Source organism: Rhincodon typus, chromosome 26, assembly GCF_021869965.1.
Source record: "Rhincodon typus isolate 14 chromosome 26, sRhiTyp1.1, whole genome shotgun sequence".
Classification (NCBI taxonomy): domain Eukaryota; kingdom Metazoa; phylum Chordata; class Chondrichthyes; order Orectolobiformes; family Rhincodontidae; genus Rhincodon; species Rhincodon typus.
Window position 1 is genome coordinate 42,256,066 of NC_063357.1, and position 15,364 is coordinate 42,271,429.

Here is a 15,364-nt window from a genome sequence, read left to right on the forward strand (position 1 = left end):
ATATTGGTTATATATTTTGATATTCAATTTTAAAGAACATCCTCACAAAAATCAGTGATAGAGCAAAAGAATTAAATTTGAACAGATTGTTTGCATTTGGTCATATTGGAGTTTAAAAGTGACCTGTAAGATAAGTGTTGAGATTTTTTAATAGGCTTCCATTCATTTACTGCTGATCCAGTTTATTTTTGACCATCTTTGAAGATTCAAGGAAGTGTGCAGGAATGTATGCCAGGAGCAGCACCAGGCATACTTAAAAATGAGATGTCAACTTGGTGAAACTACAAAACAGGACTACTTGCATGCCACACAGCATAAGCAGCAAGTATTAGAGCTAAGCAATTCCACAACCAACAGGACAGATCTAAATCAAAAACCGAAATTGCTGGAGGAACTCAGCATGTCTGGCAGCATCTGTGGAGAAAAACAGAATTAACAGTGACCCTTATGCGGAGTTTCTCCAGCAATTTCTGGATTTACTGTTCCAGAAACTGTCCTACTGTTTTTCGGACAGATCTGAGCTCCATGGTCCTGCCATGTTGAGTTGTGAATGGTGGTGAACAATTAAACAATTCACTGGAGGAAGAAGCATCACAAATATCTTCATCTTTAATAATGGGGGAGCCCAATGCATCAGTGCAAAACTGAAACATTATTAGCCAGAAGTGCCATGTTCATGATTCATCTTGGCCTCCTCCAGAGGTTCTCAGCATCACAGATGCTAGTCATCAGCTAATCCAATTCACTCCACTGATATAAAGAAATGGTTGGAGGCACTGGATGCTACAAAGGCTGTGGGCTCTGGCAACATTCCAGCAATAGTCCTGGGGGAGGACTTGTGCTCCAGAACTTGCCATGCTCCAGAACTTGCCACACTCCTAGCTGAGATAGTAGGAACTGCCGATGCTGGAGAATCTGAGATAACACAGTGTAGACTTGGATGAACACAGCAGGCCAAGCAGCATCAGAGGAGCAGGAAAGCTGACGTTTCGGGTCGAGACCAGCTCTACACTGTGTTATCTCAGACACTCCTAGCTGAGCTGTTTTGGTACAACTGCAACATGAGCAACTACTTGACAATGCAGAAAATTGCCCAGGTTTGTCCTGCACACAAAAAACCCGACAGACCCAACCCAACCAATTACTGCCCTATCAGTCTATTCTTGGTCATCAGTAAAGTGATGGAAAGTGTCGTCAACAGTGCTATAAGCAGCACCTGTTCATTGATGCCCATTTTGGGTTCTGCCAGGGCCACGTAGCTCCTGACCTCTTTATAGCTTTGTTCAAACATGGACAAAAGAGCTGAATTCCAGAGGTGAGGTGAAACGGACAGCTCCTGACATCAAGGCCACATTTGACCTATTGTGGCATCAAGGAGCCCTGGCAAACTGGAATCAATGGGAGCCTGGTATAATGCTTCACTGGTTGGAGTCATACTTGGCACAGAGGAAACAAGGTGTAGAGCTGGATGAACACAGCAGGCCAGGCAGCGTCAGAGGAGCAGGAAAGCTGACGTTTCGGGCCTAGATCCTTCTTCAGAAATGCATCCAGCTCTACACCTTGTTATCTCAGATTCTGCAGCATCTGCAGTTCCTACTATCTCTGGCACAGAAGAAGATGGTTTCAGTTGTTGGAAGTCACTTTTCTCAGCCATATGTTATCTGTGCAGGTGTTCTTCAGGAAGGTATTTTAGGGCCAAGTCATCTTCAGCTGCTTCTGCAACAATCTTTCCTACATCATAAGCTCAGAAGTGGCGATGTTTGCACAATTCAGCACCATTAGCGACTCCTCAGATACTGAAGTAGTCCATGCCCAACTGTAGCAAAACTGGGAAAAAATCCATAGTTGGGCTGAAAATCCGCAAGTAACATGTGTGCCACACAAATACCAGGCAATGATCATTTCTAATAAGAATCATTATAAATCCACGGCCCTTGACAATTTATGTCATTACCATCACTGAATCCCCCAACATCAAAATCTGGGGGTTACCGTTGATCAGGTCCTAAACTGGACTAGACATATAAATACAGTATCTACAGGAGCAGGTCAGAGGCTATGAATGCAGTGGTGAGGAAATCACTTCCTGAGTTTCCAAAGTTCATCTGCCATTTACAAGGCACAGTCAGGAGTGTGATTGAATACACCCTGTTTGCCGAGATGAGTGTAGCTCCAACAATACTCAAGCATCCATGACAAAGCAACCCGCTTGATTAGCACCACATCCACCTCTGACTCTATAGCAGCAATGTGTACAATGTACAAGATGTAGTGCACATATTCAACAAAGCTTCTTAGACAACACTTCCCAAACCTAAGACCGTTTTTGTCGAGAAAGACTAGGAAAGGCAATGGCCTAGTGGTATTATCACTAGACTTTTAATCCAGAGACTCGGGATCAAATCCTGTTATTAGCAGATAGTAGAATTTGAATTTTTGAAAAAAGTCTGGATTTAAGAGTCTAATGACCACGAAACTGCTATAATAAAATGAACTGTAGATGCTGGAAATCTGAAACAAAAACAGAAATTGCTGGCAAAACTCAACAGGTCTGACAGCATCGATGTTCTGATGAAGGGTCGCATGACTCAAAATGTTAACTCTGCTCCCCAGAGATGCTGCCAGACCTGCTGAGTTTCTCCAGCAATTTCTGTTTTTGAGCCATGAAACTAATGTTGATTGTCAGAAAAAAACCCACCTGGTTCACTAATGTCCTTTAAGGAAGGAAATGGCAATCCTCTCCTGTTTTGGCTGATTGTGACTCTAGACCCACAGCAATGTGATAACTCGTAACTGCCCTCTGGGAAATTAAGGATTGGCAACAAATGCTGGCCTAGCCAGTGACACCACATCCATGATAGAATCAAAATAAAAGGGCAGCAAATGGATGCAATTTCCCCTGCAAGCAATTCACCACCCTGACCCGGAAATATATTGCCACTCCTTCAGTATTGCTGGGTAAAAATTATCGAATTTCCTCCCTAATAGCATTGTGGGTCTACTGACAGCATATGGACTGTAGCTGTTCAAGAATGCAGTTCACCACCACCGTCTCAAAGGTAACGAGGGATGGGCTATGCCTAGCTGACGTTGTCCACATCCTGTGAATGAATCAAAAAAATATAAAGTATCCTGAAGCTGAGAAAAATGTCATCTTATTGCTTGTTTTATTCAAAACCTACTCAACCTTTGTGATGTTAAAAATAGGACATCACAATTGGCAATTGAAGCATCTGGCTTGGAAATCTTACATTCATTATAAAAGCAAATGTTCATAATCTGACAACAGCACTAGAAAAATGTGCATCGTACAGAAACCAGTCTGCAACAATTATGTCTTAATTCTTGATTTTGGCATGAGTAGGATTTATTGTAAAGGTGCATTGTGAGTCTAGAGATGTAAACTCAATATCTTCCCATACACATCTATCTTCAATTTCTCAATTACAAATGAATAACAGATCTGTACATCCATATGAAGATTAACAGGCTTGTGTTAATTCTGATCAAAAAATAAGATTTGATTTACATTTCAATTTTATGCCATCAGAAGCAACATTACTGGTAATTTTCCATTTTGACAGGCGAAGTGCTATCAGTTCAGCACTTTCAGTTTTGTAAAGGAAAAATAAATATACGGTAAACAAAACTGGAAACATCTTGTTACCAGAATCTGGAATGTCGTGAGCTAAAAAGCTGACCAGAAACAGTTCGGTGCAATGTTTTCAGTCAATTTGATTTTTCATTTTCATATTAGCACAAGAATTGTTTGCAACATCAGTCAGTCTGATATTTGTTGATTTATCCTTAAAGACCTCATATAGCCAGCTTCTTAGCCTGTTAGTCTTGGTTTATTGTTACAGAAATCAGAACTCATAGCCAGATTCTCCATCTACTAGCCTACTTTTGAAGTTCATAGCAAATTGGTTTTACTTCTTAAAATACATCCTATCAGCAGTTTACATTTTTTTCTAATGACCTTTTTAAAATTATCTTTAAATATGCTCTTGGGTGGTGGGGGAGGGAGAGGCTGGAGAAAAATCTATTTTAACATACAACTGATTTGTCAGTTTTTCTTGTCAGTTAATCCCAATAATACCACGAGACAAATTATAACAGCAGTTGTTTGGAAGCACTGTGTAATTATTTATGTCTGTCAAGTAGACCTCTAAGATTAAGTATATGGGTTTTAAATTTAAGTCTCAAATTTAGTGCTTGAGCCATGTTCCCGACAATTGAATCAGACTTGCCAATATTTAAGGGTTTGTATTAAAGGAAGTATGGTATTTCCTTGACAGAAATCCTTTATTTGAAACATTGAGCAGCTGTACTTTATTAAGTGCATAATCACTTCCTTCTAACAGTGTGTTGTAGCCGTCTGCACATTGTGATTTTTAACTGTTTCAGAACTATCAGCTTATTTTTAATTTCCAATTCCATGTAAGGCTTTATATATTTAACTAAAAGTTTGATTACAATATTATTATAAGATCACTGTATAAAATGCAAAAAGCATGTCCTGCGAAATTGGAGACCTTTGTAAATGATAGCATTCTGCAGTGTGGTAGAAAGATTAATCTTAAATATTTAGTGATTATGTTTGGAAGAATTGAAAGAAATCATTGATTACCAATAATTTTTCAGTTAATATACCCAAATAAGGTGTAGCCATCAAGAAATATTTATGTTTACCTCCTAAAATCATACCTTTTTATTGAGTTTTCCACTTACTTGACGCTGCTATATTATCCTCTTCTCATTCACTTATGTCCTTCTCTTACCTCTCTGAGCATTCTTCTCAACTCCTCTTTTCCTAAAAAAGAAAGACCTGCGGATGCTGTAAATCAGGAACAAAACAAAGTTGCTGGAAAAGCTCAGCAGGTCTGGCAGTATCTGTGAAGGAGAAAACAGAGTTAACATTTTGGGTCTGGTGACCTTTCCTCAGAAGGAAGGGTCACCAGACTCGAAATGTTAACTGTTTTTTCCTTCACAGATGCTGCCAGACCTGCTGAGCTTTTCCAGCAACTTTGTTTTTGTTCCTGTTTTCCTAGGTCTTTTGTCATTTGGCTCATCCTTAACCTTTTTACATCCTCTTCCAGACCCACTTTGCTTCAATACTAGCAGGTAGTGAGAGATCCGAGGCCCTTTCAAACACTTTTTTTTCACTATTCCCCTCTTACACTATCAGTTTTTCACAAAGAGACTAACTTTAATAAAAAAGGTTTTTTAAAAACAAAAATTAAATCTTTTTTTTCCCGTGCCTGCTCTGTCTCATAAGTATTGGAGATTCTGTCTGTCATCAATTAACTAGTTATCAAAACAATTAGTTAGCTTCAAAGTACATTTGGTGTTTTGAGAATTGTGTTAATATGAAATTAAAATGTGTTTTCCTCCTTTTTCCCTCCCTATCTCTTCTCACTTTTCACTCTGCCTTTTTCTTCCCCAGTTTAATAGACTTGGAACATAAGAACTAGGAACAGAAGTAGATAGTTCAGCCCCTTAAGCCAGCTCCACATTTCGATATGATCATGGCTGATCTCAGCTTGGCCTCAACTCTGCTTTTCCTTCTGGTCTCATAACCCTTCAACCCATTAATTACTGAAATTCTGTCTGTTTCTTCCTTAAATTTACTCAGTGTTCCAGCATCCATCATACTCTGGGATACAGAGTTCCGTAGATTCACAACCCTTTGAGAGAAGTAATTTCTTGTCATGTTTGTAGTCTTGTCACACTTGTCAAGTTTATAGAGCACAAAATATGCTTTTTAAGTGTTTGTTTATAGATTTGACCTTAGTGAGGTTGTTCTTTCATTTTAGTTATAATGTGTTGTTTGCAGACAAAGTAAGGTGGGAGGAGGCTCCTGACATACATAAAAATCAACACAGAGTGGTCGGACAGAGTTATCTGTGTTTGTACTATAAATAGTATGTAAAAACTACTGATCACAAAGTGCTAAGAGCTAAAGAAAAATCTTCTAGTAGGACCGATTCTAGGAAATTAAGTATACACGCTGATACTGGACAATACACATTGAATTTATAACCTTAAAAGATGGTGATGTTGATTTGTATCTTTATGCAGATGTCCTGCTCCTGTTTACCTTGAGGTATACATAGAAGCTGGAGCATGGACTGTTAGTATCGTTAAGCCAGTTGGCAAAAGAAGAAACCAAATGCAGTCAGAGTGAAACATTAGTTGTATATAATTCTGACTCTACTTCTGTGTCAGTAATTGTCTCTTTATATGTGCTCAAATAACTATCCAATCAATGCCCCTTATCTGTATGTACTTAACCACATTCGATATTGTGGTAGTGTCCCTGCTTCAGAGCCTAGAGACTCGGGTTCAAGTCTCACCTGCCCTAGAGGTGTGTAATAATATTTCTGAACAGATTGATTGGAAACCATGTACAATTCACAGAATTGGTGTGGTGCAGAAAGAGGCCATTTGGCCCAATGTGCCTGCACTGGCTCTTCAAACAAACATTGTTACTAAGTGCCAATTTTCTGCTTTTTCTCCATACCTTTCGCACACTTTTTCTATCCAAGAAATATGACCAGCAATGTAATATTATCTGTTAGCAGTAGATTCAAACACTAAAGTCTGTCAGTCTGTGGAAATTTTTCACTTTAAAACTAGCTTTCCCTCTGCAAAAGGAATGTTTGAAAATGGGGTTGGAAGAGAGAATTGTTAGCTGGTATTTGAGACAAGGAAGGGAATACATTTTGCGTCTTGACACTTACTTGTCTGTAATAGTGGTTATATATGTTCTTCTAACTTCAAGACATTAAACTGAGGTGCATTTCGTTGTACTTAAGTTGATTTGAAGCTTCCTATCTTTGCCTCTAAACAGAGATCGAATTTAGAGATTATTTAACCTTTTGTGACTATATGACAGATGTTAACAAACAATACAATTATTTTTGTGTAAATATTCTTACCACCAGTCTTACAACAGAATAAGATGATTTACTGGAAAACCAACTGAATGATGTTGACTGCATGAAAGCATGTTTATGACTAAGATGAACAAGGACAGCTTTGATGTTCTTTTTGATGTTTGCCTGTTTGCACCCATTCTGGGTCTTGAAATAAGTCATATCATATAAAGACTGTATACTATCAGTAACACCTGCCTACCATTTTGCAAGTTTCAATTTTCATTGCAATGACAATGTTTTGAAATGAAACTCTCAGGTACGTACGTACCAAAACCTGCTGTAAGAATTCACTGCAAAGCAGTTTCAAGATTTGTTGTCATTTATGCCTGTGAAATTTAGAAAAAAAAAGTAGTCAAACTGCCCTTTCTGTTTATTACAGCTTAAATAATTTCTGAGAAAAAGTTGCTGTCTTTCATTATTTAATATTCATTCCCCCAAGTATATAGGTTGATTTTAAAACATTGATCAGTTTTGTATTGCAGAATTGTCTCTAGTGGAATCAGTGCTATCAATAAATCACTTTAAAGCTTGAAGAGCTAAGCAGTAGCCTATCCAATCACATGGAGCTTTTGGGGTAAAATTATAAACAACAATTTGTACTGTACAATCATATGGGCTGAGAGCCATTTGGTTTCCTTACAGTTATTGTTCAGTTTGAGGCACTGCAGTCACTGGCTGAATTAGTCCAGAGCGGCACCAGGTGTTGGTCTTTCATTATTTGGTTCACAATAACTAGGAATGTGGAATGTGAAAAGGGTGAGATGCCAGTAGAGGCTTGTCATTGTGTGTGTGAGACAGACCACTTCATAAATAGAAAGTGACAGCTGGGCTAATGATGTCACCAAAGAAGGAACAACTGTATGCATCTCATTATCTCCACTGTATTGAATCTAGGAACACTTGCTAGCCAGAGACCATCTAGGTAATGAAAAGAACGTATTGTCAGCAAAGTCGATCGGACATGTAGTGGGTATTTATTACTGATAAAACAAAAATTGCTCAATATCTTGGATTGTGTAATGGAGAGAAAACAATTTTGTAGGTCAGAGCCAATCAGATAAGAGACATAGTTAAGTCAGCTTAGGAGCCCCAGACAACGCAGAGATTGGATGTTTTATAGATAGTGATTGAAGTATATTGGAAACATAAGCTGCACTATGCATGTCAGTGCTCGAGGAACAATGCTGACTTAGAAGCTTATGGTTTGTATAACGTGCCCATGTCACATTTTCCATTCAGATTGAGAAGCACAAAACCTTCAAGTTGTTAGTCTCATCCTCTGACTTGATGTTATATGCTGTCAGCAGTCATTGACAATCGATATCCAGTGTTGTAGTCTCTGTACAAATAGAAAGGATGTTTGAGAGAGACTGTAATCAGTTTTCTGTCTCTGTCTCTCTCACACACACTCACTCTCTCACGCTCACTCTCTCTCTCTCACACACACTCACACTCACACTCACACTCACACTCACACTCACACTCACACTCACACTCACACTCACACACACCTCCCCCCCCCCCATTAGATAGACACAGGATTTGGCCAACCATAACCTTGTTTATTAAAATAAATGTTCTGACACTTGATACAAATCACTTCAGCTGTTCTAAATATTACAACTCCTTGATGTATTCATTCAATTTTGATTCCTCCATGATTTAACCTTGGCCCCCAACCAAAACTTGGCATACCACAAGGATCAGAACTGGGACCCTTATTGGTTGTTATATTATTAATTGATATAGATGAAAATGTGGGAGGGGGAATGTTAAGCAAATTTGCAGGCGACACCAAGATTGGTAGAGTAGTTAATAGCGGAGAAGATTGTATTAGGTTACAGGAAGATATAGATGGTTTGGTCAGATGGGCAGACCAGTGGCAGAGATTGACAGTCCTCTGTGACTCCAAACCCCACAGACCAAGATCACTATCATTTGGTTGGAATGCATACAATCCCCAGTATGACTGGATCTTCCGTTGTTGATTATAGGACTGAATCAGGTTGGCCAATCCTGACTCTCCTGATTACAGTTCCAAACTCTTCATGCTTGTCTTGTTTATGATGATTCTTATCAAAAAAGTCATAAACATATTATCATAAACACTTCAGGAATTTGTTGTCACATGTACTCAAGTATAGGAATACAGGAATATAGTGAAAACTGTACAAACTGCCATTCTCCAGTGCCATCTTGGTTACACACTTAAGGATCATACTATCATAGAATCCCTACAATGCAGAAAGAGGCCATTTGTTTTACTGAACCTGCACTGACCCTCTGAACAGCATTCCACCCAGCCCCCTTACCCTATCCCTGTAACGCTGCATTTACCATGGCTTATCAACCATGGGGCAATTTGGCATGGTCAATTCATTGAAAGCAGTGAGAGATAAAACGAGACAGCACCAGGATGTTCATGCAGACTGAGATTTGGCCAGTAATAGATTGCTGATTGTTCCATGCAGTTGTGACCGGTGTGGATTGCAGAGATCATCAGTCTGACGACAACTCTGATTGGGCAGCTGAACAGCTTGCATATGTGAATGGTAGAGAGGCTGAAGATCTCCAGTTTACAAATAGCAGAGTCTGCCTCCACCTTTCTGCAGCAAAGTAACTCAAGCCTGGAAACAATCTGTTTTCTTCCACCATTTTCTATAATCTGCTGCCTGTAACCAATGATTGTAAAACTGCACAATTATTGTGTAATTCCTGGGACCTTCAGCAAAGAACAGAAAGAAGCTGAAAGGAATGAGATCAGGGAACAAAAGGTCTTATGAAGAAAAATGAACACCTCGTCGAAGCCTGTGAACTAGTGCTATTAAATCATTCCTGGGTCTTTTTCCTCCACCCATAACACCTTCTTTTTGTCTATGTTAAGGGCTTTTAAAAAAGGGGCATTAGAGTTTCAAGTAGTAGAATTATATGTTGGTAGTTTTGTTTAGCTGTGGCTAAAGCGTATTTATTTGCAATAAACAGTCATTCTTATTAAATAGAGGAACCTGGTCATCGTTACTTGTGAACCTGATTCCATCAGACAGGCAAATTAGGGACTTTGAGTATTTTTCTTAAATCATTAACTGTTGTGGTATCTCCGGGAGTAGTGGGGCTCAAGTATCAGTGTGCTTTCCTAAATAGGTCATAACAATATGTAGTAAGCGACCAGACGCAAGTGACTTTCAGGTAGGGAAGAAGACTAGTGTAAACTCAAAACAAGGCAAAGTTGCTTATGTTCTGTTGCAGAGGACTCGGTGAGTATTTTATTGAGGAATCTGACAGAAAAGGCAAATGGTCATGCACAATAAAATACTTGGCGCATTAAAAAAGGTAAGAGTTGCCATAGTCCCAGAGGACCATAGCGCTGCTCTCTCATTGCAGAGAGACGACAGGTGGTGTTGTACAACTTGAGGGTCACCGCTCCTCATGCAAGGAGCGAGGCTGAGAAAGCAGGAGTTCCATGGCAACCCTAGCCGAAATGGAACTGAAGTTAGCTCAGTTGACTAGACGGTTATATTGTGATGTAGTGATGCCAATGGTATGAGTTCAATTCCCATACTGACTAAGGTCAGCATGAAGGTCCCGCCCTCCCGACCCCACCCCTCAGTTAACGTGCAGGGACCCCCATGCCAAACTCACCAGCATTCGTCTCTTTCTCTTGAATGATGGAGTGCTACTGTGGCAACTTAATGTATTAAGAAGCCTGTTGTCAAAGATCAAGGAGAAGTCAAGCACTAACTTTCAACAGAGCTTGGCGCCCATTCTTTCCAACATGGAAATGGTTGCCACCTCCATTAGCACCCTATGGGCCTTGATTACAAAACCAGAATAAAAGAACTATCCTACTGGATGGTCATTATTTAGTACGCTCATAGATCCTTTCAGTTTGTTCCAGGCATCCCTACTTAGTGCTGATGTTATTTCCACAACTGAAAACAATGAATCCCACCAAGGTGCATATTCCTATGCTCCAAAATTGATCCTTATCTAAAACATTTCTCTGCTTCTGTGACAGGAATGAATGGCCATTCAGTTGTGGCAGTGACCTCCTCTGTTTCTTTGTTAGGTTGAATGATAGTGGTCATGCTGTGTCATTGTTGTGCGATGTCCCAAATTCTAGTCCGTTTTACATTATCAGTTTTGTCATAATGCTGGAATGTCCAAGACTCAAACCCCATCTGTACGCACGCATATGTGTAGCCTCTGTTAAGACTTGGCTTTCATTTATAGTACTTGTGTCAGTGGGGTTTGGGTTTTCTCACCCAGCATATTTCGTAAAGCCCAAATGAAGGGATTTGAATCTCACATCATTATTGCAGTATTTTCATAGAAATATAGCATAAGTTGTTGGCCATTCAGCTCTTTGAACTTGTTTTCACCATTCAATTAGATCATTATTGATTTTTGCCGACCTTTTGATGGTATCTCTTGATGCCCTTGCCTAATTTAAATTTGTTTTGAAAATTTTGCTTGACCTTTTAAACTTGTACAGAACATGGTTCAGCCTTAACTGGAGCACTGTGTCCGGTTGTGGGCATCATACTTCACGAAAGATGTCAAGCAATTGGAGAGGGTGCAAAAAAGATTTACAAGAAATGCCCTAAGATTGAGGGACTTCAGATACATAGATTGAGGAAGTTGGAATTATTTTCCTTGGAGAAGAGAAAGTTGAGAGGATATTTGGTTTAAGTATTCAATACCTGGACAGAGTAGATAACAAGAAAGGATTGAGAAATAGAGGGTGAAGATGTAAGATAATTGGCAAAAGAAGCAAAAGTGAGAGAGATAGAAACTTTTTTATGCAGTGTGGTGTGCCTGGAGCTAGATATATTCACTCGAATGAGGTATGGTGAAGACTGTGTGCATTTTTTTTGCTTTTACTTCAGATAAAGGTAAAAGTTTATAGGATAATAGGGAAAGATCAGGTGAAAGACTAACTAAATAGCTGAACAAAAGAGCAGGCATAGCCAAATTGGGCATTTCTTGTATCATTCTGATTCTGTCATTCTATATATTCTCTTTCATTTGGCAATTCTGCTTGCTTGTGATGAGTGCTTCTGACACTTTCTGCCAATCTTAGCACATTTGTTTTATCCTTACTCTGTTTCTCTCTCCCAGTCGTCACTAACCCATACCAAAACTTACCTAAATTTCCGTATTCTATTATTTTGGTTGATAGTGTCACAGGTGGAACCAAATTAAAGCCTTCTCCGAGTCTGTGGGCCAATTCAAAATATGAATAATGTTTTCAGATCAGAAATTGAGGACAAAGTTTTATCTCATTTCCCAAAGTGGCACGTTTCGAGGAATGGTTAACATTCTATATACTAGTCTGCGAGAATTGTAAAGAATAGTCACAGTGTTTAATGTATCTTAGCAGAAGAAAACTATCTTTCCGGTCGCCTTAAATGTTTGAATTTATTTGAAGGCTGTCTAGAGAATGTGTAACAATGTTTCACCATTAACACACTATGGGAACGGCAGAATGTGAGGACAGGATGTATGTGATATTAAAATGATATTCTGTAGAATTAATTTTAATTCATACAATGATATTTTTCCTATACTGTCGATGGTATTAACACATTTTACACACCAAGTACTTTTTTGAAAGTTTATATTCTCCAAGTAGCAGGTAAGCAAGTTGTTTCATTATGGAGGAGTTCATAGCTATGCTCACTTAACGAGGAATACTGAATACTGACAGCAATGGATCCCTGTAATGAGAGTTAATTTAGTATAATCAGGAGTCACGCACTGCTTTCAACTAAACTGGCGAGATCACTTGCAATGTTTTAAAGCTTATGGCTGACAAAAGACAATTACACCAAATGCGTTGCACGGTAACATTATTTCAGACAGTAAATTGTTTAATAAATCAATAACTGATCTAATCCATGATGAATAAGGGAAAAGATATAGCAGATTGCATGTTTGAGTACACTTTTGCTAATGAACTTTTTTTTATATTTCCTGAACCCCCCCCCCCCCCCAACCACCACCACCACCACCGATCCATCACTCTTTCCTATCTGACTACAGGACTTAAGGAAATTAGTGGCACCATTACTGAAGAGTTTCCAGGCAGAGGTGAGTCTCATTTCAGATTTTGTAAAACCAAACGAAGTAATGGTTTAAAGAGAACCTTTATTGGTGGTCGTAGGATATCAATTCAAAAAAAAATTTCAAACTATATAGCCGTTGAATTGCACCACTTAATTTGTGGTTCTTTAATAAATTATATTTGGAGCATATTAAAAGGCACAGAATGCTTACATGCAGAACAAAGCCATTTGGTCTATTGTAACTGTGCTTGCGAGAAATGAGCCACTTTACCTAATCCCACTTTTCAGCACTTAGTTCATAGACCTGCAGGTACCGCTTTAGTGGTAGATATCCAGACACATTTATGTAAGTTGTAATAACAGTTATTAAAGTTTTTTCTGTCATTATTTCTGATAATTAAACTTAGCTATGTATTTATTTACAACTTGGTACTCAGACATAGCTGCTTTTACTTTTTTTGGTGTTTCTAAGTTAGCTGATGGTTCGAAGCTAGGAGGGAAAGCAAGTTGTGGGGAGCATGCAAAGAGACCTTAAAAGAATTTAGACAGATTAAGTGAATGTGAAAGAATGTAGCAAATGAATATAATGTGGAAGAATGTGAAATTATTCATTTGGTAGGAATATTAGAAAATCAAAATATTTTACAAGGTTTGAGATCAGAGGGATCTTGGTGCTATTGTATATTAAATACAGAAAATCAACATGCCATTGCAGCATGCAATTAGGAAAGAAAATAGCATGTTAGTCATTGCTCCAGATGGATTTATGTATGAGTATAGAAGTCTTACTGCAATTATAGAGAGCTTTGGTGAGACCACACAGTGTATTGTGTCAGTTTCAGTCTCCTTACCTAAGGAATATGCTTACTTTGGAAGATGGGCAGCAGATTGATTATATGGGCAGTATTTTGATTTTTAGGGTGAGAGATTTTCAGTGAGAAATTGAGTAGGTTTATTGTAATTTCTCTCTAGTTTAGAAGAATGAAAGGTGATCTTGTAGAACATTCTGAACTGAGTTGGCAGGGTAGATAGTTGATGTCCCGCTGAGTAGGGATTCTCTACCATAGCGTGCTTGGTTATTGAGCCAATTCAAATCAGAAATCAATTGATATTTAGATATTGACATAATCAAGAGATATTCCAATATTGTGAGAAGATACTGCTGAGGGAGTATCCGCAATGATTGTCATGAATTGCGAAGCAGGCTACTAGGGCTGAATGACCTACTCTGCCTGTTTCTATTTCTTATGATTTTATGGTCCATTTTTTCTCTTATAGAAACTTGCAGGATGTCAAAGTTTGTAAATATGTTTAAGTTTCATTAGGACGAAATTCTATTGATGTATTTGGAAAACCTTATTTGCTTGGAATTCAATGATGTAAATCACATTGTGAGGTACTGTTTAGTGGAAAACACTTCTGTGTGGCTTGTTTATGACAAAAACCTGTTTGTACCTGGTAGCAATCTCTAATATGCTTTCAACAGGAGGACTTGCTTCCCTCGTCAATTTTAAAACTATGTTTCATCTAGGTTTGTTTATGTTTAGATTATTTTCTCTGTGCTGCTTGCTTATAGGTCATTGCAGAGGATCAGCCATAAAACCAAATAAGAAAAACTCTTGATTTGTTTGCACAAGCATGAGTTGTATTTGCATATAAAATATATTCACGTTTTATTATGTTACGTCTTTTTGAAATAAAAATGCCTTACCTAAAATACCCCAAGCATAGAATCTGGAGCAGACAAGAACTCCATAGAAAAACTCTTTTTCAGTTTAACTAGCAGACTTACTTACTGACAATTCATCTCGTTGTACGTTCAAACCTGAATGTGATTTTTGGATACCGAAGGTTTGAAAATGCACTAGAATTTCTTGAACATTACATAAATTTTAGACAGTGAATAATAGCTGGCATCTAAATAGAACAAATAGCATTACGTTGCTTCTAATAATTGTGCCTGCAGTAAGCAGATACAAACTTATTTCTTAACAAACTTTCTGAATATATACATAACGTCCTTACAGTGAGTAGGGAGTGAGCATCAATGTACTCATCGGATCTTCAAACACGTTCCCTTTTCCCTATTGGAATGACTTTGTGATCTCCACGTGAGTTGCAAAGACTTGTGTTTTCGATTATTTTGCTTTATTGTCGGTAAGTTAATGAATCTGTAAACTTGTTGAGCATTGCCAGATTAATTTTATGATCATCTACCTGATTGGCACTATTTTGTCAAGGCCTCGCCTACTGTCTGACCTGAGGCTGCCTTGTGCCCACCTTTTGATATGTGGCCTCACCCTGTGCTTGACTGTCCGAGTGTGGAATCAAAGGCTCTGCTGCCTGAGTTCTGTACCA

At 38.5% G+C, this 15,364-nt stretch overlaps 1 protein-coding gene across 1 annotated transcript in view; it reads left to right on the forward strand.

Annotated features, from left to right (window-relative positions):
• The window catches only part of cux1b (cut-like homeobox 1b), a 487,386-nt gene that overhangs the window by 182,320 nt on the left and 289,702 nt on the right, over positions 1-15,364 (forward strand). Inside the window, exon 3 of the mRNA XM_048612610.1 lies at positions 12,984-13,031. Within this exon, the coding sequence (XP_048468567.1) occupies positions 12,984-13,031 (48 nt within the window). The remainder of the gene's footprint in view (positions 1-12,983; positions 13,032-15,364) is intronic.